The 24,793-nt window shown below is 43.4% G+C and overlaps 1 protein-coding gene and 1 long non-coding RNA gene across 12 annotated transcripts in view; one reads left to right on the top strand and one right to left on the bottom strand.

Annotated features, from left to right (window-relative positions):
* LOC105482527 (Rho guanine nucleotide exchange factor 3) overlaps nucleotides 1–24,793 on the top strand; it is a 346,919-nt gene that overhangs the window by 273,116 nt on the left and 49,010 nt on the right. For 7 of the 10 annotated variants that reach the window (XM_011742660.2, XM_011742693.2, XM_011742663.2 and 4 more), the window contains one exon: nucleotides 20,095–20,202. In XM_011742660.2, the coding sequence (XP_011740962.1) occupies nucleotides 20,095–20,202 (108 nt within the window). Of the gene's footprint in view, nucleotides 1–18,113; nucleotides 18,911–20,094; nucleotides 20,203–24,793 lie in introns of those variants that run through there. The other 3 variants (XM_071091945.1, XM_011742677.2, XM_011742709.2) reach the window with 3 other exon arrangements.
* Nucleotides 2,307–24,793, bottom strand: part of LOC105482514 (uncharacterized) — a 29,337-nt gene continuing 6,850 nt past the window's right edge. The window contains exons 2-7 of one of the 2 annotated variants that reach the window (XR_987690.3): nucleotides 22,510–22,630; nucleotides 10,495–10,624; nucleotides 6,498–6,573; nucleotides 5,732–5,853; nucleotides 3,916–3,944; nucleotides 2,307–2,872 (exon numbers count right to left, since the gene is read on the bottom strand). This is a non-coding gene — a long non-coding RNA (uncharacterized lncRNA). The remainder of the gene's footprint in view (nucleotides 2,873–3,915; nucleotides 3,945–5,731; nucleotides 5,854–6,497; nucleotides 6,574–10,494; nucleotides 10,625–22,509; nucleotides 22,631–24,793) is intronic. The other variant, XR_003018297.2, reaches the window with a different exon arrangement.

Below are 24,793 nucleotides of genomic sequence, written 5' to 3'. Positions count from 1 at the left end.
ATACCAAGGGTCAGAGAGGTCCAATGATTTGCTCAAGACCACACAGCTGGGAATGGCCTAGCTGGAGCCTGAAGTCTGATGGTTTGGTTCCAGTCTAGCATCCTTTCCTATTTAACTGGACAGAAAAGCCAACAACCTCTCTGTCCTACAATAGAGCAATAGCTCCATGACCATGGCCTCTGGCACAGGGGTCAGTGACATCATTTGCAGCCATTACTCACTAGCAAACAGAAATACCCTAGTGTTCCTGGAAAAAATAAAGAGAAAAAAAGTTGAGCATGATTATATACTCATTGTAACCAGTTTAAACCTATATGTGTGCATATGGGATGCAGAGAAGTGGGGACAGGTATGTTGCAATGAGGACACCTTCCTTTTTCATTGTGCTCAATAAATCCAGAGCAATGCCACCCTTTGTTCAGATAGTAGTCATTTTCTTTTTTTTCTTTTATTTTTATTTTTATTTTTTTTTTTGTTTTTGAGATGGGGTCTCGCTCTGTCACCCAGGCTGGAGTGCAGTGGCCGGATCTCAGCTCACTGCAAGCTCCGCCTCCCGGGTTCACGCCATTCTCCTGCCTCAGCCTCCCGAGTAGCTGGGACTACAGGAGGCGCCCGCCACCTCGCCCGGCTAGTTTTTTGTATTTTTTAGTAGAGACGGGGTTTCACCGGGTTAGCCAGGATGGTCTCGATCTCCTGACCTTGTGATCCACCCGTCTCGGCCTCCCAAAGTGCTGGGATTACAGGCTTGAGCCACCGCGCCCGGCCTTCTTTTCTTTTTTTTTATTTTTTTTGAGACAAAGTCTTACTCTTTTGCCCAGTCTGGAGTGCAGCAGCAAGATCTCGGCTCACTGCAACCTCTGCCTCCTGGGTCCAAGTGATTCTCCTGCCTCAGCCTCCCAAGTAGCTGGAATTACAGGCATGAGCCACCACACCCAGCCAGCAGTCACTTATTTTCACATGCATTTTCTCCTTTGAGCCTTGCAGTAGCTGAGGGAGCTGGGCAAGGCAAGGACTGTCCTTTTTTTTTTTTAATTTTGCTATTTTGTTTGTTTTTAGGTTTTCATTTTTTAGTTTTTCATTTTTTCTTTGTTTTTCTTTTTTTCTGGAGCTGTCCTTTTTGTTGGTCAACTGAGGAAAAAGAGATTCAGAGAAATTAGGAGGCAGGGCCCAATGTTGGTCCCTCCAAATTAGGAGGCAGGGCCCAATGTTGGTCCCTCCTTGCCCAGTCTTGACCTCTTGGCATGTCACAATGTTGGCTTAAGCCAGTCATGGTTCTGGGTAGGTGATAAGCAGCACTGTCTCTCTGGGGGATGTTCTAAGTGAACCCCATTAAAGTTAGCCAAAACACTGTACAGAGTAATCTCCAAGTGCAAGGTCCTACTTTAAATTTGATGTGAGATCACTGTTAAAAAGCCCACAAGGAATGGATAGATACAAACTTCAATACACATAGGTGATGTATTTTGTTTGTTGGTTTGTTTTAGAAATAGGGGCTTGTTCTGTCGCCTAGGCTGGAGTGCAGTGGCACAATCATGGCTCTCTGCAGCCTTGACCTCTCAGGCTCAAGCGATCCTCCCACCCACCTCAGCCTCCAGAGTAGCTACTGCTGTAGTCCTAGGACTACAGCTAGGACTACAGGCGTGTGCCACCATACCTGGCTAATTTTCTTTCAATTGTTTTATTTTTGTAGAGTCAGGGTCTCATTGTGTTGCCCAGACTGGTCTCAAACTCCTGGGCTCAAGTAATCCTCCCGCCTCGACCTCTCAAGGTGCTGGGATTACAGGCATGAGCCACTACTTCTGGCCACAACATATCTTAAAATGATGTCTTTCTGAACTCTGCACACTAATGCTTGCAGCACAGGTGATAAATAGTAAGAAGAAATACAGCATTTCCCGAGGGCACTCTTTCTGTAAATACCATTAGCATTAGAAGTTGGCAAACTGATTGAATTAAATAAAGCTGAGAGCCTGTGTCTGAACCCTGAAATAAAATGTAAAAAGGAAAAAAGAAAGGTAAATGTTTTGGACTTGCCATGGGCTGTCAGATTTGGAAATGTGGAGTCTTCCTAGAGGAAGACGCTACAGAAGGAAAAGGAACAAGCTAGTGGCGGAAAGAGATGGAGTCCGGCCAGATGGCCGAGGGGGGCAAAATGGTGAGTCTTCCCTGTGGGTGCTTTCTGAACCCAAGGCCAGGGCAAGCTCCCATTTCAAGTGTGCTATCTTATGTTGGCATACTAACATTTCATAATCGCGAATGATGCAGGCATGTCAAGAACAACCCCAGGCAAATACAGAGAAGATAACTAAAGGTCACTGGGGAAGACTATTTTTAATTTTTGACTTCACATGGGTTCGGGGGCCAGGGGGGCGCGGTGAAAGTGGCTCATCAATATCGTGTTAGGTTTTGGCAGTCTTAGTTCATTTTCTCATCCCTGGTCAGCCATCCTGGTGATTGCGTTGGGGATGTCTGGGTGTGATCTTGCAGAAGGAGTCAGAAACCACCGTCGAGAAGGAAATAAAGAAGAGGGAGAACTGATGGTTTCTTGTGTGTAAGCCACAGATGCATGATGAACTGTCACCTCCACCTCCTTCCTCCTCAGATGTTTGATGGTGACTTATCTGAGAGCTTTGAAGGAGAGACCATCAGAAAAGACACGTTGCATTCATTCGTCTCTGAATGCTTTATGCCCAGGTTCCAAGGGCCTAGAAGAGTGAGCTTGATTCTGACACCAACGTCAAGGAACAGGAGCTTGCTTCGGAAGTCTCTTAAATGCAGCATTTATTTCTAAGCTGGTTCGTACAAGAGCTTCCCAAGTAGCAGGGGACAGGGCAAAGGTAGGCTTAGGGTCTTGGCATTTCAGAGCCTGTTTCTGGAATGAGAGGACTGGATTAGATCGTTATTTTCCAGAAGGTGGGTTTCATACCACTTGGGCAGCTCAAATCTTACAAAGACAAATCACAAAATAATTTAATCACTTTCCCTTTTAAATTCTCTGATTATGTCAAGTTTCCACTTGGAATTAGTGTGTCTTTAACACCTCCCCATCACTTGATAATTTCCCTGTGTAACTAAGTGTAGGCCTCAGGGTTCATTTTTTAAAGTTAGCATCTGTTTATGACAGGTGATAGTGATTTTCCATTTAAGGCAGTGATAGAGTTTATTTTTACAATAAGTTTTTAAGTAAAAAATGACTAATTAAGGAAATAGTACATAATGGCTCAGGTGACATGTACATATGGCAAAAAATTATCATGGCAATACAGAGAGTTTGGAAACAGCGAACAAGGCATGTTCTGAGGGGTTTTCTAGGATTAGAAGTCTACAATAAGTTCCCAAGTTTGACACAGTCACTTGCAAACTAAACTTGAAATTTGGACATTTAGCATAGGACCCAAATTTCAGATATTAAGACTAAGTAGATAAAAATTGGCTTTAATGTGTTATAGGAAGTGAATCTGTGCTACATGGTAGCCAACTTAAAAAATAAAACTAGATTTCTGTCCTCAGAACATACATCTTTTTCTTTTCGAAGCTTCAAAGAACATTCCAAAGTTCCAGCTAAAATGATTCAACCCATCCTGTTCCTTTTCCCCTTCACTCTGGCGGGAAGGATTGGATGAGATTACACTTTAATTGGGGTCAGCCCTAGAATGTAATGGTTAAGAACTTGGATTTGGAAGTCAGCCTGAACTGAGTTTGAATCCCCACTTGGCCACCTGTGAGCCGAGAGATCTTGGACTTGTGTCTCATCCTCTAAGCCTTAGTTTCCTCATCTGAAAAATGGGAATTTGAAATGAGCATATAAAGGGCTTCCACCAAAGCAAGTACTTAATAGGTCATTAGCAGCAGCAGCAGCAGCATCTATCTTAAACATAGATCAGTTGCGTAGAAGCTACAGGTGGTTATACCTACCAAGGCATCTGCTAGGAGGTAGCTCCTTCCTTTGTAGGAAATAAAGTGATCAGAGTTAGCATTGGGCATTATTATTTTTTTTAAAAACAAAAGATGTTCCAAGCATACTGCCAAGCTTCACATTCATTTCTGCCAGGTAGAGCAACAAAATAATCTAGTGCGGCCTTCTGATTGTTCCCAGATTGACTTTCAAACAGGGGTTGGTGTGTGAGCTCTGGGTAGAGAGGCACCCTGGCCAGGGGAGTAGGAAGCAAGTTGTCCCAAGGCCAGCTCCCACCTGACATGCATCATCTGAGAATCCTAGCCAAATGCCAACCATGGACACAGACCCAAGGCAAGCAGATGAGGGTGAATTAGATTGCTTTGAGCTCTTCATGCCCTATTCATTTACAGGGTGCTTTAATTATAAATAGATCCTTTGTTGGAAATGTAGGGAGACTCCATAGTGTGATGGATATGAGCTGGTAAAGAGCTAGACAACTAAAAAATGACCCCTAATGCTCTTTAATTGTCCGTAAATATTTATTTGAAACCTGGCTCTGTGTATCATTTTCCCCCTGGTTTAGAAAAGGCATGCTTTCTGTCCTCAAGGAACTTCTACTTCAGTTTGACCAAGTCATTAACAACGCAATCATACGGGTAGTGACTGTCAACCAGGGGGAGGGGGAGAAGCAGGCTATTTCATTGGGTAGCTTGGCAGACTATGGAGGGGGAATACTGAGAAGTGGTCATCCAATGAGCCCCCTGATGCTGGATGCCTGCCACCCCCCAGTCCTCGAGTGTGCCCTTATCAGAGGGCAGCATCTTCTGGGGACACGCAAGCAGGACACCTTTGAACCTGGGCTCACTAAGATTCTCAGGGAGGTGTCAGGAGGAGCTGCTGATTCCAGAGCGATAGGGCTTGAATGCCGAAAGAACATTCTCTCCTCCGCCACTCCTTCGTCAGTGTCTACTTCCCTTTTGCCTCTACAGCCTATTCACTTCGGGGTTCCCCCCTGGTTTAGGAAACTAACAATGCTGTGGTTAATTAAGAACCCAGGCCTTGCTGCGTTAGTAGCTTTGGGCTCAATTTGGGCTGTGTGACTTCAGGCAAGGCCCTTAACCCCTCTGAGTCTCAGTTGCCTGCACTGTGAAATCGGTATATTAATAGCACTAACTTAAGTCAGGGAAATAATGCACAGAAAGCACTTTGGCACAGCCTAGCACAAAGTCGTCCTGTATATTGTGATTATATTATTATTTATTATCAGAGGAAGTTGTATATCCTGGGAAGCCAGTGTAGGGTGGCGGGGGAGGTTTTCAAGGCAGGTAGATTTGAATTCAGATTTCACCACTGCCAGTTAACTACTGGGTATGACTTGGAGGAAGTCATCTCACTTCTCTGAACACCTGCTTCCTCTTCTATGAAACAGGATAACAGGGTTGCTGTATGGCAAAGATGAGAGCGTGTGTGACTCCATGGCTCTTGGTGCCTCCTCCTTCCCTTTCCTAAGCTTCCCTCATTGTTTACATAGTGCTTCAGAGTCACAAGAGTCACACCTGCATCAGGTGTAGGGTGACTGCTGTTTCTAGAAAATTGCTAGAGTCTATGAGTAGGCAAGTGCCTTGGCAGGGTATGATTTATTTAATCGCAATTGATTGAAGCTTTGCAGGGCAAGTGGCCCACTGCACAGTCCTGCTTTGCAAACTCAGGGGCACCCCTCACTTGACTCTCAAATGTTGGGGCAGAGGGAAGGAGGGCCTGGCATGTAGAAGAAGAACCTTCCACTCCATCCTTGTGCCCTTCCCAACCTGGCAGTGCTTGGGAAACGTTTACCAAGGAAATTTTTTTCCAGTTTAGACTTCCAGCAGTCTTCAAAGGAATCTTCTCCTCTGTAGATGTCCCACATTAGAAAACACTTGAGAACCTTGCTGCTCTCTGCTGCAGGCATCCTTTACCTTAGGAATAAATGCCAGTTTTATTTTACCACCAAAATAATGTCCTTGACTCTACAATGGCTAGCCAACTTTTTTTTTTTTTTTTTTAACAAAACCCAACAACCAAATCACAGGTTTGTATTTATTCTTTCATTTTAAGTCAGTTGCCACTGTCTACCCATTTTCACCATTATCTCTTTGGAATTGAAACTAGCTGAGAGTGATTCTGGGAGCAAAGCTGAGTCTCTGAGCTCCTTGCCTTCTTTGTTGTGTGCTACATCTTTTTTTTTTTTAAATATTCACAGGCTTCTGCATTTTAATAAACTGTAGATAATGATACATCTGGTTGCATATTAATTGCTGACAGTTCAAAATAACATGTAATCACTATGTTTCAAGGTTGCAAATGTACAGCACTGAGAGTCAGTGTTTGTTATGAACCTTTGGAAAAACCCATTGTTACTGGGTATTTTTTAATTCTTGCCATTAAAAATGCACTACAGAATGGAAAGTGTCTCAACAAATGAAATCAGTTTTGTGTTCTGCACACATGCACATGCACATACACCCCTCCCAAAGAATAACATTTTGAAGCTATTCATCTGCTCATTTGGGGTGTGTGGGGGCAACAGAAATGCCAAATGAATCCATTATAGATTACTTACCTCACAGTTTCCTGAACAGCGTGCTTTGTATCTTATTTTTCTGCATACCATTGCTCAGTGGGTGGTAAGATGTCAGCTGAAAGCCAAAAACAGGAAAGTTTAAGATTTTTAAAAATTTATTTCCTATTTAATCAATCCCATGTGGTTGTTTGGCTAGTAGCTTTTTCCATTCTGAATAATCAGATTTGAATGTATTCTGTTCTCGGCTGGGAGCAGAGTGTTCTAAAACACCCGGGTGCTGTGTCCCCTGGTTCTAAGTGTGGGCATGTGCTCCTGAGGACACACATGGACCAAACATTTGAAAGGATAATTTGTGCTAGAAGGGACAGCTGGTAGTTACCAGGGAGCACCTCAGACGTATTTTGTGTTTCTCTCTGGAGGTCACATCTCTGCAAGGCCTGTCTGCTCAAAATTGTTGTTCTTGTCAAAAACAGAAACCAACTACACATCAAGAGAAGGGGATCCATTTTCTTCTGCAGACCCAGTGCCCTTGGTCAGATGTCCCTGTAGTTTTTACCCAGCAACCAATTGGGATCCCTGGTCCCTGTCTAGTTTTCAGTCAGATGACAGACCTGACTGTCAGCTTTGCTTGCCTGAGATGTGTTTGATCATCCCAGATTCAGCTGGAACAATCTGTCCTTCCTTTGAGACACTGAGATTAAGATCTGCGCATCCTTTTTCATCTCTGTACTTCTTTTTCCTCTTCTGGGAAGCTAAGATAATGCTGAGCTTCAAAGAATGACAGATGGATGAGAAAGACAGAGGACTTTTCTGTGGTTCTGTGTGGTCCTTTCTTGGTTACACATTATTTTTGTGAAGTTTCACCTTGCACATCCAACATGGGTTGAATGCCCAGAGTTCCTCTCATTGCCTAATCCCAGACAGTACTGGGATCTGGCAAGACTGGAGACCAGCTCTTCTAGCCCATAATTCAGCAGTGTTGGTGGCAGTGGGCAGGTGGGAGGATAATGCAAACCTCCCAGATTAGGGAGGTTAGGACTTGGGTCCTTATCTTGAGATTTTACTGCTTTCCTCTCTTCCAATATAGCCTTGAATCCTGCCAAAGCACCACTGTTTTGCTGTATCCAGCTGGAGCTTGACTAAACAGGTGATAAAACCACGGGAAGAAAAGGAAGGCAGGAATGTGGAATCAAAATACATGATCTTGTAGCAGCCTCAGTGGCCAGAGCAGTTATTGGTACGATTCTGGCAGGTGACATGGAACTCCAGCTTTGTCCCTGGAAGGATCAAGGCAAAATCCAGTGCTGCAGGGAATAGAAGAGGGCAGGGGCGCAGGCTGGCAGAGAGACCACGCCTCTCCCAGGACATCAGAAATAAGGGCAGTACTCTGATATTTACTGAGGACTTTCTAACAGGCGGGTGACTGCCAAGCATATTATACACCTAGTCTCTGTGATCCTCCCAACAACTCTGTGAGGAGGTAGGAGAGTCATCGTCACTTCACAGCAGAGGAAACTAAGCTTATAGAGGTTACATTTTGGGCCCAAGGTCATAGGGTATTGCTTTCTAACCAGACAGGTTGACTCATATTTTATCCTTAGATCCTTTGCAAAGAATCAATGCACTCTTTGGGCCAGAGTGATAAGAACTTTGTCACTTGCTGCAGAGGCATTCAGATTATTCCTAAGCTCTGAGGGAGCCCAGAAAATGTCCTTAAAGAAGGAGGAATGGAACTCCCAGTGGCATCCTTTTCCCCCTTCCCCTCCAACCCCACCCAAGGGGAAGCCAGGGAATCCCTTTTACAGAGATAAACAAATGCAGAACATATATTCCACCCAAAGGTTTCCAAGAAGTCAGTAGGAAATGACTGACTCCGGAACCCCAAAGCCACAGAGACCTTCCTCTGGACCCCGTGGCTATGACCAGGAGACCTTTTCTACCTCTGGGTGCCTTGTTGGCATCATCCAACCAGGGATGTCCAGCCCCATTTTCCAGACTGGGGGATGGGTGTGCATTATAGGCACATTATTTCTGTGGCATTCTTGCCAAAAATGCATAACCTGATGTGAGAAAACATCCTCTGGGCCTATGGCTGGCCTTCCCGTAAGGCCACAGAGACTTGATGCTGCTGGCAACTCCTAATTTTTAAGGAGGTTGAACTCTTTAAAGTTCTCCAGCTCTGAGCATCTGGCCCTTTCTGCCTCAGAAGGCAGATGTGGAGCCAGGGACCACAGACAGAGCTAAATATTTGGCTTCCTCTTTCTCTGAAAGTCTGTAGCATCATGTCTGGGCATGACCAAGATGAGTTTCAGGCAATGGGGGCTGGTGTTTGCTAAAAGGAACTTAACCGGGGTGTGGGTGTGCATTTCTCCCTCTGCCCAAGGTTAAGTAATAGTAACATCCTGTGTAAAGAGAACTTGAATGTGGTTTTCTGCTAAACTTCAATATTTTAAGGCTATTTATTAGATGTGTTTAATCTTGGGCCAATTTAACCAGTAGCAGACTAATAAAATAACAAATTTGGGCTTGCTGCCAGGACAAATGTTGACTTACCCTTATAATGTTGACTAAAACGAGTAACTTTGAAAGTTATTGCAGAGTGAAACCTTAGCCAAAAATACAGTGTCTGAAACAGTGGTTTTGTTTCATTTTACTGGCTCTGCTTAGAGATTATGTTTGTAACCTAGGCTGCTGCTTGCTTCACCTCTCAGAGTACTGTATTTTACTGAATTATTTCCCAAGGTTCTTTTTTTCAGCCCGTAAACCTTCGCTCAGCAAAAATAAATTTCCCCATGGCAGGCAAGTAGGACAGGTTACTTTTCCAGTGTGGGGGCAAAAACTCAGTGGTACCAAGAAGAATAAAGGTAATAACTTGCTTGAGTCTTCTCTCAGAAACAAAATGGTGTGCCATGAACATTCACCCTCTCCAAGTTTGTAGTAAAATCAATTGCTTCTCCCGGGTGTACTGGAAGAAATCCATCTCGCTTGCCCCCTACCCCCACCTTTCCTTCATTTTGCCATTCAGTTTATACAAACAGTAGAGAGCTGTAGTATTTTGCTACCATGTGTTTTGGACTTGAAGGCAGCAGGGGAGGCCAGGAGGAAATGAAGCTAGGAGGACTACAGAAATTGTCATAAAGTGTGATTTCTTTCTACCCCTGTTTTTAAAATTTGTGTTTTATAGGAAGCTGGTTTGGGCAGGGCCTCTGAGCATGGTTTCAGAGGCTCCTGCCAGCATTGTGTGAGTTCATTCAACTGCCAACTGTCCTCCTTATGCCTCTGCCTTATTCAAGGCTCCCCCTGAAAGCAACCATCTCACAGGGAGGCTTTGGCCAAGAAGCCATAGCTGCCGAATCTGCTTTTGGTGCTGCCTGGCTCAGGCAGACAGAGCTTGATATACAGAGAATAAACGTCATCCCTCTAACATTAGTATGTTCAGTTCTGTGCACCTGAGAGTTGATGGTTTAATTTGTGGATTTGCCCAGAGTCTCTTGTGACTTCTGCCGTCATCTGCTCTTAGCACTTCCATGAGAGGGGACAAGAGATTGTGGGAGTCTCAATCCAGCAGCCCGAAAACCTGTCTGCAGCTTGGGTTTGAGACTGAACCAACTCAGGGTGTTTTGTGGATTTTAGTTATCCAGGCTGTCCCTGTTCCCTCATTAACAAAAACAAAACAAAACAAAACAAACCCCAGCTTTTTTTTTTTTTTTTAAAGAAGGAAATTGGGATCTTTTCCTCATAGCACGTTACCTTAATATAGAGGAAAGAGTTGAGCCATTTTATCAAAAGGAAATCAAATCCCCCTTAGATGCCTAATGTGAGACAACTGGCAACCAAACTCATGGCTGGAGAAAACAAACACAAGAATGTGGCTTCCATGTTTGAGATTAGCCAAGACAAAGATAGCAGGGATGCCTCCCAGAACATTTCCTGGTAACTTGTCAAAGTCCACAAAGCCTGTAGTCCCTTTGTTGAAATCACTGATAAGCATACAAGAGGAAAATTAATAGTTCTGAGTTTGAAGACCTTTTCTCACCTTGGGGGTTAAAAACCAATAATTCTGAAACACATTTGGCCTAATCAATGGAGCCAGGTTTCTGTTGGGATTTGGGCCTCATTATTTGTCTTTCATCTTCTGGGAACAGATGACATCAAGTCAGTTAGCTCTGTGCCGGGGGGAAAAAAAAACAGAAAAAAATATTTCAATGGAAATTTTAGAATTAGGAACAATTATTTCATTATTATTTTCTTTTTCTATTTCCAAGAAAAAGATAGAGAGTCATTTGCAAGCTCCAAGGCAGCTCTCCTTTCTGTACCCACAGTCTTATTCCTCCTTTGCTCAAGCAGCTCTATGAAGGGCTCCTCAGTGCTGCCTATGTGTCATGCGTTCCTGTATTGTCCACTACACCATGCCCTGCCTTCCAGCCATCTCACCTGCTCCTTCCTTGCCAGCTCCACCTGACACTGACTCTCTTGACTCTGTGGATCAACCTTCTGATTCTCCCTATTCAGCTGGGAGACATTCCCCGCAACAGTGACATCTGTATACTTCAATTAAGGCCACTTTGTCCATACTGGGTAAACACTCCCTAAATTGGACTAAGAAGGATGCACAAAGTCAAAAAGTCCTCCAAAATATGTATTAGTTACAAAGAGAATAATATTAACTTTACAGTGGAGAAATCCAGCAGACACCACCTGTGTTAGTTTCTTATGACTGCTATAACAAAGCACAAGCTAGGTAGTTTAAAACAACAAAAAATTTATTGTCATATTCTGGAGGCTAAGTCTGAAATGAAAAGGTCAGCAGAGGCCGGGTGTGGTGGCTCACACCTGTAATCCCAGCACTTTGGCAGGCCAAGGCGGATCACCTGAGGTCAGGAGTTGAGACCAGCCTGGCCAACATGGTGAAACCCTGTCTTTACTAAAAATACAAAAATTAGCCGGGCATGGTGGTACACTCCCTGTAGTCCCAGCTACTCAGGAGGCTGAGGCAGGAGAATCACTTGAACCCAGAGGTGGAGGTTGCGGTGAGCTAAGATTGTGCCGCTGCACTCCAGCCCGAGCGACAGAACAAGACTATGTGTCAAAAAAAAAAGAAAAAGAAAAAAGAAAAGAAAAGGTCAGCAGAGCCATGCTCCCTCTGAAACCTGCAGAAGAATCCTTGCTTCTTCCAAGTTCCTGGTGTTTGTTGGCAATCCTTCGTGTTCTTTGGCTTGTAGATACATCACTCCAATCTCCACCTCTCTGTTGTCACATGGCCATCTTCTCCATGTATGTCTCTAAATTTCCCTCTTCTTATAAGGACACCAGTGATTAGATTTAGGGCCTACTCTAAACTAGTAAGACTCTTCTTAACTTGATTTTATCTACAAAGATCCTATTTCCAAATAAGGTCACATTCACAGGTATCTGGAGTAAGAACTTACACTTATCTTTCAGTAGGGGCATAATTCAATCCATAAGACCATCTTAACCACATAGTCAAAGTTAACATCACCAGTAATAAGACTTAGCAACATGGTGTACCACCTATGTGATATACCAGGAAGGGCACATCTTTGTGTTGTATTCTTGCCAAAAATGCATAACCTGAACCTAATCATGAGAGAACATAAGATTAATCTAAAGTGAGAGACATTCTATAAAATAACCAGTACTCTTCACAAGTGTCAATCAGAGAGCTCTGGTATTTTGCTGTAAGATCACGAAAAACAACAAGACAGAGGAACTATGTCGCAGATTGGACAGAAATATAACTTTGGATTCTAGATTAGATCCTGGAACAGAAAAAGGACACTAGTGGGAAAACAGAAACCGGTTGAATCTCAGTAACTCTATTAATATTATTGCCCTAATGTTAATTTCTTAGTTTTGATAAATGTACTGTGGTTATGTAAAATGTTAACATTAGAGGTAGTGGTGTAAAGGAGTTATGGGAGCACTCTACTAATTTTGCAACTGTTCTGTAAATCTAAGATTATTTCAAAATCAATTTTTTGAAAAAGAGTATGCACATATTAAGGGAATAGATAAGCTCACCTGTTCTTAGAGGCAAAGGTGGCGGGGGGAATAATCTTTAGCAAAAACATAACAATTTGTAAGCCCTATTCTAGGCTCTGATAATTATCTTGCTATTCACAAAGTACTGTGCTATGTGCTCATCGTCATTATCTGTCTGTCATTGGGCAGAATAACGAAGCAGAGGCGTATAGTCCAGTACATGGTCCACATTCTGCCTCTACCTGAAATACGTGATCTTGTGTATTTGTGCTCCTTGAACCTTGACTTGCTCACTTATAAAATGGGGATAATGATATTAGCTTTCTCATAAGATGTTCTGAAGATGAGAAGAGCAAATCCATGTAAAGCTCTTCGCCCAGCACCTGCACAGATTGTAAATTCCCCGTAAAGCATAGCTCCTACCCACAGAATTCTCACTGCTGTATTACAAGGTTATTTCCCCATTTTCAGTTGAAGAAACTGAGTAAGTAACTTGCTTAAGACAAGATTAGTGAATATGAGAGCCAGGCTAAACTAGATAAATCTAGAAAAATAATATGGCTCATTCTCAACCATTTTGTTAGAAAAACATTAACACAAGAGGAAAAATCTGTAGGGATTCATTGAAAGAAAAGATACAAAGCAAGCTGTCAAGTGCCCCCATGCTGGGTGGAGTGGGGCCATTTGAAGTAAAGCTTATAGCTGGGAAGAGGCAGAAGCAGGAATTAAAGAATTGTCCACTGGGTAAACAAACAGAGACCCTGAAAGGGTGGGGAAGGCCTTCGCAATAGGAGGTATCAGAGAAAATTAGAACACAAGAATATTTGTAGTAGCCTAGAAGTCTTGAAGGGTGAGAATCTTGGGCATGAACTGTAAAATGATGTGAACCACCCTTTGGCCCTGAGGAATCGGGGTGGTAAAGTCAAGGCAATTGTAGGGTAATGAGCTTTACATTTGTTTGATCGGTAAGAGGCAGAAGGGGAGTGAGGATCTGGCAAAAATGGGAGGTTTTAGCCTCGTTAGTAGATGATGTTATTGTATCAATTGCGAGAAAAATATGAATTTGCAAGGCATTCACAGGAAAACAAAACACACTCACAAGTTAAAATATATACAGCAGGAACATGAAGGACTCCTGTCCATGGACAAACTGATCTTGAAGGGACCTTATTTTTCTGTGTGTTTCTAAAATAAATTAGAGTTGACCTCCCCTGGATTGTTTTATGTCATGGAGTTCAGTGATTGGGAACCCATTAATGGGTTTCCTTTTTTTTTTGAGATGGAGCCTTGCTGTGTCACACAGGCTAGAGTGCAATGGCACGATCTCAGCTCACTGCAACCTCTGCCTCCTGGGTTCAAGTGATTCTCCTGCCTCAGCCTCCTGAGTAGCTGGGATTACAGGCGCCCGCCACCTTTTGTAATTTTAGTAGAGACGGGGTTTCACCATGTTGGTCAGGCTGGTCTCGAACTCCTGACCTCATGATTCGCCCCTCTTGGCCTCCCAAAGTGCTGGGATTACAGGTATGAGTCACCTCGCCTGGCCAGGGTTTCTTAATGAGAGTGAATTAAGCCAGTCAATACAATAAAAGACTTCAGGGGGTGTGGCGACTTGGCCCATGGCTCTCCTTGGGGTTGCTGTCTTTAAATGCTGTGAAGTAGCTTTCCCAGCGTTCTCTTTCCCAACACATGGAGCTTTCCCTATTCCAGTGTGTGTTATTTAGAAGTTATTGAAATTCAGTAGTGGGAACTTTTTTACAACACACAAAAATAGGTTTCTTCTATTCTGGATGATGTCTGTCTCTTTAGTATCCTTTCTCACTAGGCCCTCCCTAATAACTGAGGTAAAAAAAAAATCACAGACAGCACCTGTCTACTCCGGTTCAGCATTCGTTGGCACACTTGCAAAACAATTTTATGTCCATTAAAAAAAAAATTTAAAAAAACTTTTAATTTTGACATGTACCGTAGACAGGCATGTACCAAATACATGTACCGTTTGACATTTATTTTGTCACGTACTTGTGCCCGACATCTAGCTTTGACAGCTACCAACCTGTGACCAGTCCTGTTTTCCTCTTTCTCCATCCTCTTTCTCCACTGTTGTTATTTTGAAGTAGATCCCAGGCATCATATCACTTTTTATGTACTTTGTTCATATATATTTTTAAATGGTCAAGGAAAGTTGGCATTGTGTTTAGAAAGTTAAGAGAATAAAATGCAATAAAATAGGGTTTACTCACATAAAAAGTAAGTCAAATGTTTCCCCTATTTCTCAGGGGAGGACCCTGCATGTCCAGCTGCAGGGAGAATATGCAAATCAAGCTTTGCTATCTACTGGAGCCTGACGATGTCTAGGTGTGCCTGTGGGAGGTGCAGTGCCTGGCAGTGTTGTCTTTGGGTATGTTACAGTAGAAAAGCTGAGGCTGAGGGCCTCTGACCAGGACATAACTGGTCAGCAAACTATGGCCTGAAGATCGAATACAGCTGACTTCCTATGGGCCTTAAGCTAAGAATAGTGTCTACATGTTACAATGATTGAAAAATATCAAAAGGATAATATTTTGTAAGCAGGGCATAGTGGCTCACCCCTGTAATCCCCAGCACTTTGGGAAGCTGAGGCGGAAGAATTGCTTGACCCCAAGAGTTTGAGACCAGTCTGAGAAACATGGCAAGACCCCTTCTCTAAAAAATTTTTTAAAATTTAGCTAGGCATGGTAGTGAGCACCTGTAGTCCCAGTTTCTTCAGAGGCTGAGGTGGGAAGATCTGCTTGAGCCCGGGAGGTTGAGGCTGCTGTGAGTCGTGATCGTGCCACTACACACTAGCCTGAGTGACAGAGCAAGACCGTGTCTCAAAGAATATTTTGTGACATGAAAACTATGAAATTTGAATTTTAGTGTTCATAAATAAATGTTTAATATTATATAGCCACACTTATTTATTTACAGATTGTTTGTGTCTGAAAGCAGAGATGAGCTGTCATGACAGAGGCTGGGTAGCCCCTTACAGAAAAAGTTAGCCAGGCCCTGGTGTAGGGCATGGGCTCTGGAGTCAGCCTGCCTGGGTTTACATCCTGGTCACCTTGTTTTAGCGGAATGGTTTTAAGAAAATTGCTCTACTACATGCCTTAGTTTCTCCATCTTTAAAATAGGGATCGTAATAGTAGTTGTAAGGTTGTTAATAGGATTAAATTTGCAACTATATGTAAAGCACTGAGCTGAGTTCCTGCTACCAGTATTAGTTCATTATTATTATTTGTTTATGCTAGAGTTTATCAGTCACTGTAAGATTGTAACTTCCTATTTAACACGAGGACGATGAAAGCCACCTAGAAGGTTCCTGGGTAGATTAAACGTGACCCTTGGGAGTACAGTTTTCACACACACCCGGCATACAGATAGAACCCTGAAAAGGCATTCCTGGCATTTCCAAACATTTGAAAGATTTTTTTATTTGGCTCCATCAACTCATGGGCAAGAGTATCTGCTAGCACAATCGATTCTCACCTCTTCCTTGCTCCTAACCAGATGTAAAGCAGCTGAGAGCCACACTGCCCTGCAGTACAGCAGCCTGAGTCCTTATGCCAGTGACTGCATTTCCAGACTCTGCTGGATGGTGTTTGAGGCTCATTAGGGGTAGAGTCTCAGGGCAGCTGCAGACATGAGATGGATGATATTCCTCCTATTCCCCACCCCACTCTGGCTGCAAAAAGAAAGCGCAGGGAAAATGAGTGGGGAGTTCCTGTATGCCATGTCTGTTTCAATGGAACTATTTTTGGAGGAATAAAAAAGTATGCTAGATTATATTGATGCCATAGGCATTTTCTTACATTGCAGACAGTCTGCTTTGGCTTTTTTTACCTGTTGAGGGGAAGAATGAGGAGAGGATAAAAATCATTGTATCCCCTAGAGAAGGAATATCAAAATTCATTTAATAAAAATATCATACTAAGAATAAAATTGCATAGAGTGTTTTATTCTCCTTTGTTCGTAATTAAACACAAGATATTTTAAATTGTCAAATCAGTTTATTTATGAAAAAATATGACCTGTATGCCTTTCTTTATTCTCTCCTTTCCTTATTACCTCCTTTCCTTCTTCCCACCCCTCCCTTCTTTTCTTCCCTTCCTTTTTTTTTTCTTTCCTTGTTCTCTGACTAAATGAAGAACAAACATTTGATAAAAGCCACTGCCAATTCATGATAAAAATTTACAGCAAAGTTGGTACAGAAAGGAACTTTCTCTGTGTGATAAAGGGTGCCTCTCCCATGCTCTCAGCAAATATTTAATGATGAAATCTCATTAATAATTACTTTAGAACCAAGAATTAAACTAGTATACCCACTGTCTTGGCTTGTAATCAACAATATACCCGTGATTCTAGCCAGTGCAATAAGACAAGAGAAACAAAAGAGTTGTAAGTCCTGGAACAGATGAAACAAAACTGTTATTCACAAAATACTGTCCATACAGAATGCTCAATGTCTTTTCTTCTTTTCTTTTTTTTTTAAACTTTAGTGAGATACCCTCCTGCCCTGTCTTAAAATCACGTGGTGGGGGGTGGTGTCTGCACTTGAAACAGGACACTTGGTTCCTGGGTTTAGCATTGACCTTGCCCCGCTTGGTCTGGCAGCTGAGTTGTTGGACTAGGAAGCGTCCCTGCAGGTTATGTTCTGTTATCTCTCTATAAAGCCTGAAAGCATCCCTGCAATTGCATTTGCTAGTTCTCAGTAGAGCTATTTAACAAGAATCTGGAAATATTTTCCCTGAGGGCTCTCTTTAGACAGCAGTAAAATGTAGCTGGAGACATATTGAGTAAATGGAAAAGAAAAATCAAATGAGGCCAGGAATTTTTTTAATCTTCTATTCTCACAGAAGCCCTCAAGGAGAACACCATAATTCATACTTTACTCATATGGGTTAGGCATAAAGCCTCCCCCATAGATCCAATAACCTGTAAGTGTTCTGGTTTTGAAATTGCACCTGCTTACATTGCTGGATCGTAGCACTAAATCACACAGCAACGGCTTCTGGTTCAATTGTTCATTACTTGGGAATGTCAGATTGCCAAAGAGCAGCCTGATGTTTACATCCAAATCGGCAATGCCTTAGGAAATCAGTTTTAATTACAATCTCACGTAGCAGCACTGCACTCAACCTGCAGAGAGGCTTGCATTTGTGTTGAACCTACATCTTATAGTTGTGCAGAAAACGCCTGTCTGACTGGGTCATGCAAAACGGACAGCAAAGTCAGCAGAACCTTAGAAAAGATGATACAGCAAGTGGAACACAGCTGGATCATCCCCCATCCTGCCTAGCGTGCAGTGCTTTCTGGCCCCTTTTTAAAACAAGAGAACCCAGTTGGCGTTTGCCTTTCAACCTCCCCATTCTAATATAAAAATCTGACCCAGCAGCTTTAACCATAAAAAAGAGAGAGAGAGAGAGACAGAAAGACTCAGAGTCAGTGGGCAGGATTCTCTGAGACCAGGTCCTGCTCCCTCAGGGAATCCTTGTCACCTCACTTGCTGTAATGCAGTTTGTGCTACCAACCTGGCATTTTCAGCCCACAGCAGGAGCCATTTCGACAAATTCAGGGGATGCTTAAGAGGCGGTGTGTGTGTGTGTGTGTGTGTGTGTGTGTGTGTACGTGCGCATGCGTGTGTGTGTATGTGTGTATTCAGTACGCCAGTGGTGCAGCTCTGACGTAAAAAAATGTTTTAAACCCTCCTCTGGGCACAAATGCTCAAGAGCCTGGCACTGCCCAGGGAGCATCCTGAAGGGCATTGTCACCTGAAGCAGAAGAGCTGTCAGATCTTTCCCTTCAGCTCTTAAATCATTGTCACGCAATGGCTCTCATCTTGGGAGATTCGTCCTCTGCATTTTGGAACTGAGCCTTCCTAGTGTTCTGAGAGTTTTCTGCTGTCTGTTCAGCTTAGCACGCTAAGAAGCCGGAGAGGTACCCAGCAGCCTGGTTGCATGCTCTGTCTTGGAAAAGTATTTGACTGCTTTGAGAAATCGTGAAATCATTCTGGGCCACACTGTGGGATTATATTGAATATTTTTTTTAAGTTTTTAAATTTTTATATGTAAATGCCGGAAAGCTTGGAGATAGTCTATTTCAAAGAAGGCTTTTGGTTTCTGAGACTGGCAGGGACATAAAATGACATGAGAGTGTCTCAGCAGGATTCCAAATTCACGAAAGGTTTTTCCAGGCACCTACTCTGTTCAGAACGGGGATGCAGAGATGTCCTGGAGAATCTGAAGTTCTGCCTTAACCCTCGAAACTTTGAAAGCAATGGCTGAAAAGGAAAGATGAATACCTAGAGGCTCCCTCTGGAAATGACTGAGGTTTGCCACCACAATTGGCTACTTTGGCTTTGTCTGTCAAAATTTGGTATCTTCATGTGCTGTCTAGCATCTACTACAGGTCAGATGGAGCTTAGGAGGACAAGGGTAACTCTTCTCTTTGTCTTTGTAAAAATGTTGTGTCCAGCATCATTCTCTTCCTCATAGCCTGTTTTGTTGTTGTTGTTGTTTGTTTGTTTTTTGTTTTTTTTTGACACAGAGTCTCTCTCTGTCAACCAGGCTGGAGTGCAATGGCACAATCTCGGCTCACTGCAACCTCTGCCTCCCAGGTTCAAGCAATTCTCTGCCTCAGTCTTCCGAGTAGCTGGGATTACAGGCACCCGCCACTACGCCCAGCTAATTTTTGTATTTTTAGTAGAGACGGAGTTTCACCATCTTGGCCAGGCTGGTTTTGAACTCCTGACCTTGTGATCCACCCGCCTCGCCCTCGCAAAGTGCTAGGATTACAGGCATGAGCCACTGCGCCCGGCCAGCCTGTTGTTTTTATTTATGTAATTCTTGTCTGCAAAGTCCTTGGAATGGGTAGGCTCCCTCCCACCTATCAGCCTGGTTTGAAGTAACTTGCAGATTTGCAAATAATGTTTTATGTGGAGGTGATTTTCAACACTTGTGGCTGTATGTAGTATAGAAACTGATGTCCATAGTAGGGCTTTTTCTCTATACATTTTCTTTTGCTGTCTGGTTATAATTTATAAATATTAATATGTGCATTTCAAATATACTGTAGATACAAAGATGCTTTCTTAAGAGCCCATAGAACTTCTTTTTAAAAAAATTTTTTTAAATTTAATGAACTAAGAAAACCATCTTGGTGCTTTAGGAAAGCCATTGCATAAGAGTGGCTTTAGGCAAGGTGAAGAAAAGGTTTTTAAAAAGATGAAACCAGAAGCAACAAAAGACAAGGTAATTGGGTGAGAAATCAGAGGCTGCTTTTGTCTACAGAAGGGGTGGGGAGACTGGTTCTACTAAGCGGAAGCTTCTGAATTAAAAGCTGGCAGATACTGGGGGGTGAGGGATAAGGAGCAGATCCCTGCCCCTTTTCTGTCTTCCCAGATGATGCCTCTGTTGACATCCCCTGCCTGCCATTTGTCCTTCCCTGCCTCTTAAGCCAGGTCATCTCCATACAGCCGGAGTGAGACGTGACACTTTGTATTCCATAGATCAGTGTACAGCCAGCACCTTGTGGAGCGGAACACAGTTGTATGGTGGTTATGTTGTCTTTGCAATTGACCTTGACATTTTACTTTTTTTTTTTTTTTTTAACTCTATAGGAGCCTAGTAATAAACGGGTCAAACCCCTTTCCAGAGTTACGTCACTAGCAAACCTCATCCCGCCTGTGAAGGCCACGCCATTAAAGCGCTTCAGTCAAACCCTGCAGGTAAGAAGGGCACACGGGGCCTATGGTTGCAGAAAATCATGGTGAATGGGAGGAAACATCCCCATTCTACCTAGAATTTCCCCTGGTTTCAGAGTGACCTGAATCAATGCTTATTTCAATAGAAGAGTGTGAGTGAGGGGACTTGGAGGAAGAAAGATGTTTTCAAGTTGCAGACAAGGGTCATGCAGAGCCAGAGCTATTGCAGTTGGGCCTTTCCCCACAATTGTATTTCAGAGTTATGTGCCCCATCCAGACATACTCTCACGCGATTTTTTCCTAAAATATCTATGGGCCTTCTGAGGAAACCAGCACATGATGTTAACTGGAGGGCAACAGAGCCTAGTGGCTTCGACCAGGGTCGGCAAACTGCATTGGGTGGAGAAAATCCAGTTCACCACCTGTTTTTTTATGACTCACAAGCTAAGCCTGATTTTTACTTTTTAAAATTCTTGGGGGAAAATCAAAAGAATGGTGCTGTTTCGTGACACGTGAAAACTACATGAAATTCAAATTTCAGTATCCATAAATAAAGTTTTGTTGGAACATAGCCATGCCCATCTGTTTATTGTCCATGGCTGCTTTGTACTATGGCATAATTGAGTAGTTGTGACAGAGACCATATTGCCCACAAAGCCAAAAATATCTACCATCTGGCCCTTCACATAAAATGTTTGCTGACCTTTGGCTTAGAACGAGGACCTAAGGACCTCGGAGTGGAAGTACCTTGGGTTCTAACCTTGGCTCACCTTGGGCAGGTGACTTAACATCTCTAGGTCTTGCTTTTATTTTTTGTTAAAAAAATTTTTTTTCCATACTTTGTCCTACTGATAGGTCTTCTATTCCTTATGGGTAAATTTGCCATGATGCCACCAAACCATCATGGAATCCTTGTAAAGATTTACAAGACAGTGCATTTAAAGGGCCTAGCATAACGCCTTGGCCCTTAGTTAGCAATCATTAATCTTTGAATTAGTTGACTAAGTAGTAAATATTAGCTACTATAATAGTTTTTTGGTTAACAAGTAGTTATAGTTATTCTTAAACTGTTGATGAAGTGTATCTTTTAAAGTGAACGTTGAGATTTATCCAAGGCCTTAGACCCAATTTGATAATTATACAAATTTTCCTTTAGATTGAAGCCCACAAAAAATATGCCATGAAAAGGCTCACCTGGTTTAGCTGAGCAGCTGTCTTGAGTCTGCCATGTATTTGTCGTTGAATACTTTTGCTTGGCAATATTTTTTTTATCTCTGCTCTCAGTCTTTAAGAAAACTGGGGACCAGAACCCAAGGCATGCCTCATGCTGTGAAAATCCATGACTTGAGAACTGTTTGAGGTTCTCCCTCAGCCCTTTCAGTCCTTGCCTGCCTACCATACTGCCAATATGTCATGACTCCACATATAGCCCAAGTGGTTCTTTCTACTTTCCCATAGATGCCCTTCCTCTCCATTGCTTTTCCCCTGCCCTGCCCGTTCCTCTGTTAACTCCGTTGCAGTTTCGCCTGAATGAATACCTCATCACCTAATTAGCTATAGCTAATTCTCTCAGCACTTGGGCCTCTGGATCCCTGGTTAATCCCCTGATCCCTTTTGTGGGAGAACGGAGGAAAGAGAAAATAAGGTCGTCTGGGAGAGCAAGATGAAGGGCTTTGAAACTAGTGAAGAATGTGTTTACCTTTTCTCCCTTGTGACCAGTCCTTCAGCCCTCTAGACAAGTTCATCGCAGGCATCCCCTGGAAGATTCATCACCACCCTAGTCCTGCACATCTGGTCTTTCGCTGAGCACTGCTTTTTGAAAATTCTTTAGAATGTCTACTGCATTTCACCCTTTCCTCTCCATCTCATGGCTGTGGCTCAAGTTCACTCTGCAATTATTTCCTCTCTTGATTGTGAGACCTCCAGATTACCAGCCATCTCTTCCCGTTATTGCTCCCAGGACAGTCCACCCTCTGTGCATGAAGGCCCTCATTCATTCAATAAGTGTTGAGTGAGCCCTCATCAGGCATTAGGCTCTTCTTCCTGCCCTCATATTGCTGTGTTCCAGATATAATAGAATTGCCTTTTGGTAGGTTTGCAGCAGTGCTGTGTTCCCACATGGCAGTAATGAGCTAGACCTAGGCAGCCTGCCAACCATCACCTACAAATGTCCCCACCTCTCTCAATTGCCCTTCTAACACCTGGCCCTTTACTCTCTGTCATTGCCTTGTTGGTAGGCTTTTTGTGTTTGTGCTCCTGGGCCTAGGAAGAGCACAATCTGTGCCTCCCACTACAGCCCGGCCCTGGCTGCTGTAAGATCTGTTATCCTACCTTCAAAATCTTTCTTTTGGCTTCTCAGGCAAAATTTCTTTCTTCTGTTTCTGGGCTTCCTTCACAGAGAACAGTGCAGGAAACATTTGCTCACCTCAGAAATTTGCATTGACCTAGAGAACTAGAACAGAAAGAAATCAAGCCATGTCTGAAATCCAGCAGACTGAGGCCAAGCAAGGATGAGAAAGCCAAACCCAAGGGAGGATCTGACATGTGGAAATTGGTTTTTAAAACCTCAAAGATTTTTTTGGCAAAATATTTTTTTTCTTTTTTTTGAGATGGACTTTCACCCTTGTTGCCCGGGCTAGAGTGCAATGGTACGATCTCAGCTCACTGCAACCTCCACCTCCCAGGTTCAAGCAATTCTCCTGCCTCAGCCTCTCAAGTAGCTGGGATTACAGTCACCTGCCACCAAGTCTGGCTAATTTTTTGTATTTTTAGTAGAGATGGGGTTTCTCCATGTTGACCAGGCTGGTCTCAAACTCTGGACCTAAAGTGATCCACCTGCCTCAGCCTCCCAAAGTGCAAAATATTTTTTTTAATTTAATTTTTTCAAATATCATGATAAATAGCTCACTCTAAGCTTTATATCTTGGCCATATACAACCCAGCAGAAACAGAAGAGTTATTCATAATGGTAATGTACATAGATACGGAGAGAATTGAGCAATGTGCTTATGTTTGAGTGTGTCCTTGGGTGGGGAGGGGGGCAGTCAGTGTATGGAAATACACCCCTCAAGTTGTATGCAGAGTTAGCAGCCATGTTTGCAGAATGATCTGGAAAGCATGGAGAATGCCACCTTGTCCCCACATGTCTTCTTGTAACTCACCTTGGTGCACACAGTGCAACTTCTGTGGCATTATTTCCAGCTGTAGCATCTCAATAATAGTTTCCCTCACCAGCGAGACTGAGAGAGGGTGCTAATTTATGTTTTATTTTATTTCATTTTATTTATTTTATTTTATTTTATTTTATATTATATTTTATTTTTTTCAAGACAGAGTCTTGCTCTGTCACCCAGGCTGGAGTGCAGTGGCGTGCTCTCGGCTCACCTCCACCTGCACCTCCTGGGTTCAAGTGATTCTCCTGCCTCAGCCTCCCGAGTAGCTGGGATTACAGGTGCCCACCATCACACCTGGCTAATTTTTGTATTTTTAGTAGAGACGGTTTCACCATGTTCGACAGGCTGGTCTCAAACTCCTGACCTCAGGTGATCCGCCCGCCTCGGTCTCCCAAAGTGCTGGGATTACAGACGTGAGCCACTGCACCTGGCTGGATGCTAATTTAATGTGGTCTGGGAGTAGTAAGGATGAGGGGAAGAGCTGGCCCCATAGCGCTGCTCAGTGGGCTTACTTCACATCCTCTCTGATTTTGTCTAAGTCTTGGTTCCCTTTCCAATAAGGGAGAAACAGAGAACAAAGAGTGTATCAGCTGCCCCAAACCTCTCAGCAGCTATCCATTACCCGTATGTGTGTATTATTTATGTCTTTTCTATTCCAAAAATGATTCAAAGCTGTAATTGAGCAGCTTGGTTCTCTGTTGCAGTATTCCTTTTCCCTAGCTTCTGACACCTTAGAGACATATATATCCCTTTGGATATTCAATTATGTCTCTCAGGTTGGATTCTTTTAATTATAGAAGAGATGACTTAAGCCCAAACACGGTGCTTTAATCAATGCTGCAACACTTAGCAGTCCTTCCTCTGGTTCCTCAGGAGACCACAAGTTAGCCCGGGAGGATATCAGGAGAGCTCTGGGCTGGCAGCCACTTCCGAAAATGTTAAAAGCCCAGTCACACATGTGACTGGTCCTTGCAGCCACAGTTCAGCAAGACACTGCAGGATTTGTTCTCTCTTGTGTCCTCTGCCCATATGGGCTGGGGGCTTGCGCCCCAACACAAAGGCAGCATTTGTGGACATTGGGGAGGGACAGCCTGACTGCATGGCGCTCTGTCTGCTTCTCACCAGGAAGGTTAGTGCTGCCGGTAGACTCAAGCACAGATGTCTGGATCCCTCTGAGCCTATAAATCCCCCCACCCTGGCCTGCCCGAGAGGAAGATCTGGCCCAGCTCTGAAAGGGGCCCTCATGCGCTCCTCTGGTGTGGAGTGAGGAAGGCGAGCTCGCCTTTGGCCAGTCGCTCCCTGAGCCCTGCCTCTCCCTATCCACAGCTGTGCACGGCTGCTGGACTCATTTGAGCTGAGTTCAGCACATGCTATGGAATGCTGTGTTCATGATGTTGTGATGTAGGCCCTCATTCTCTTTGGACTTGTACTTTTTCCTTTTC

The sequence above is a fragment of the Macaca nemestrina genome, chromosome 2 (assembly GCF_043159975.1).
Source record: "Macaca nemestrina isolate mMacNem1 chromosome 2, mMacNem.hap1, whole genome shotgun sequence".
NCBI lineage: Eukaryota > Metazoa > Chordata > Mammalia > Primates > Cercopithecidae > Macaca > Macaca nemestrina.
The sequence above is the reverse complement of the archived record's forward strand: the minus strand, read 5'-3'. Positions and strand labels throughout refer to the sequence as shown.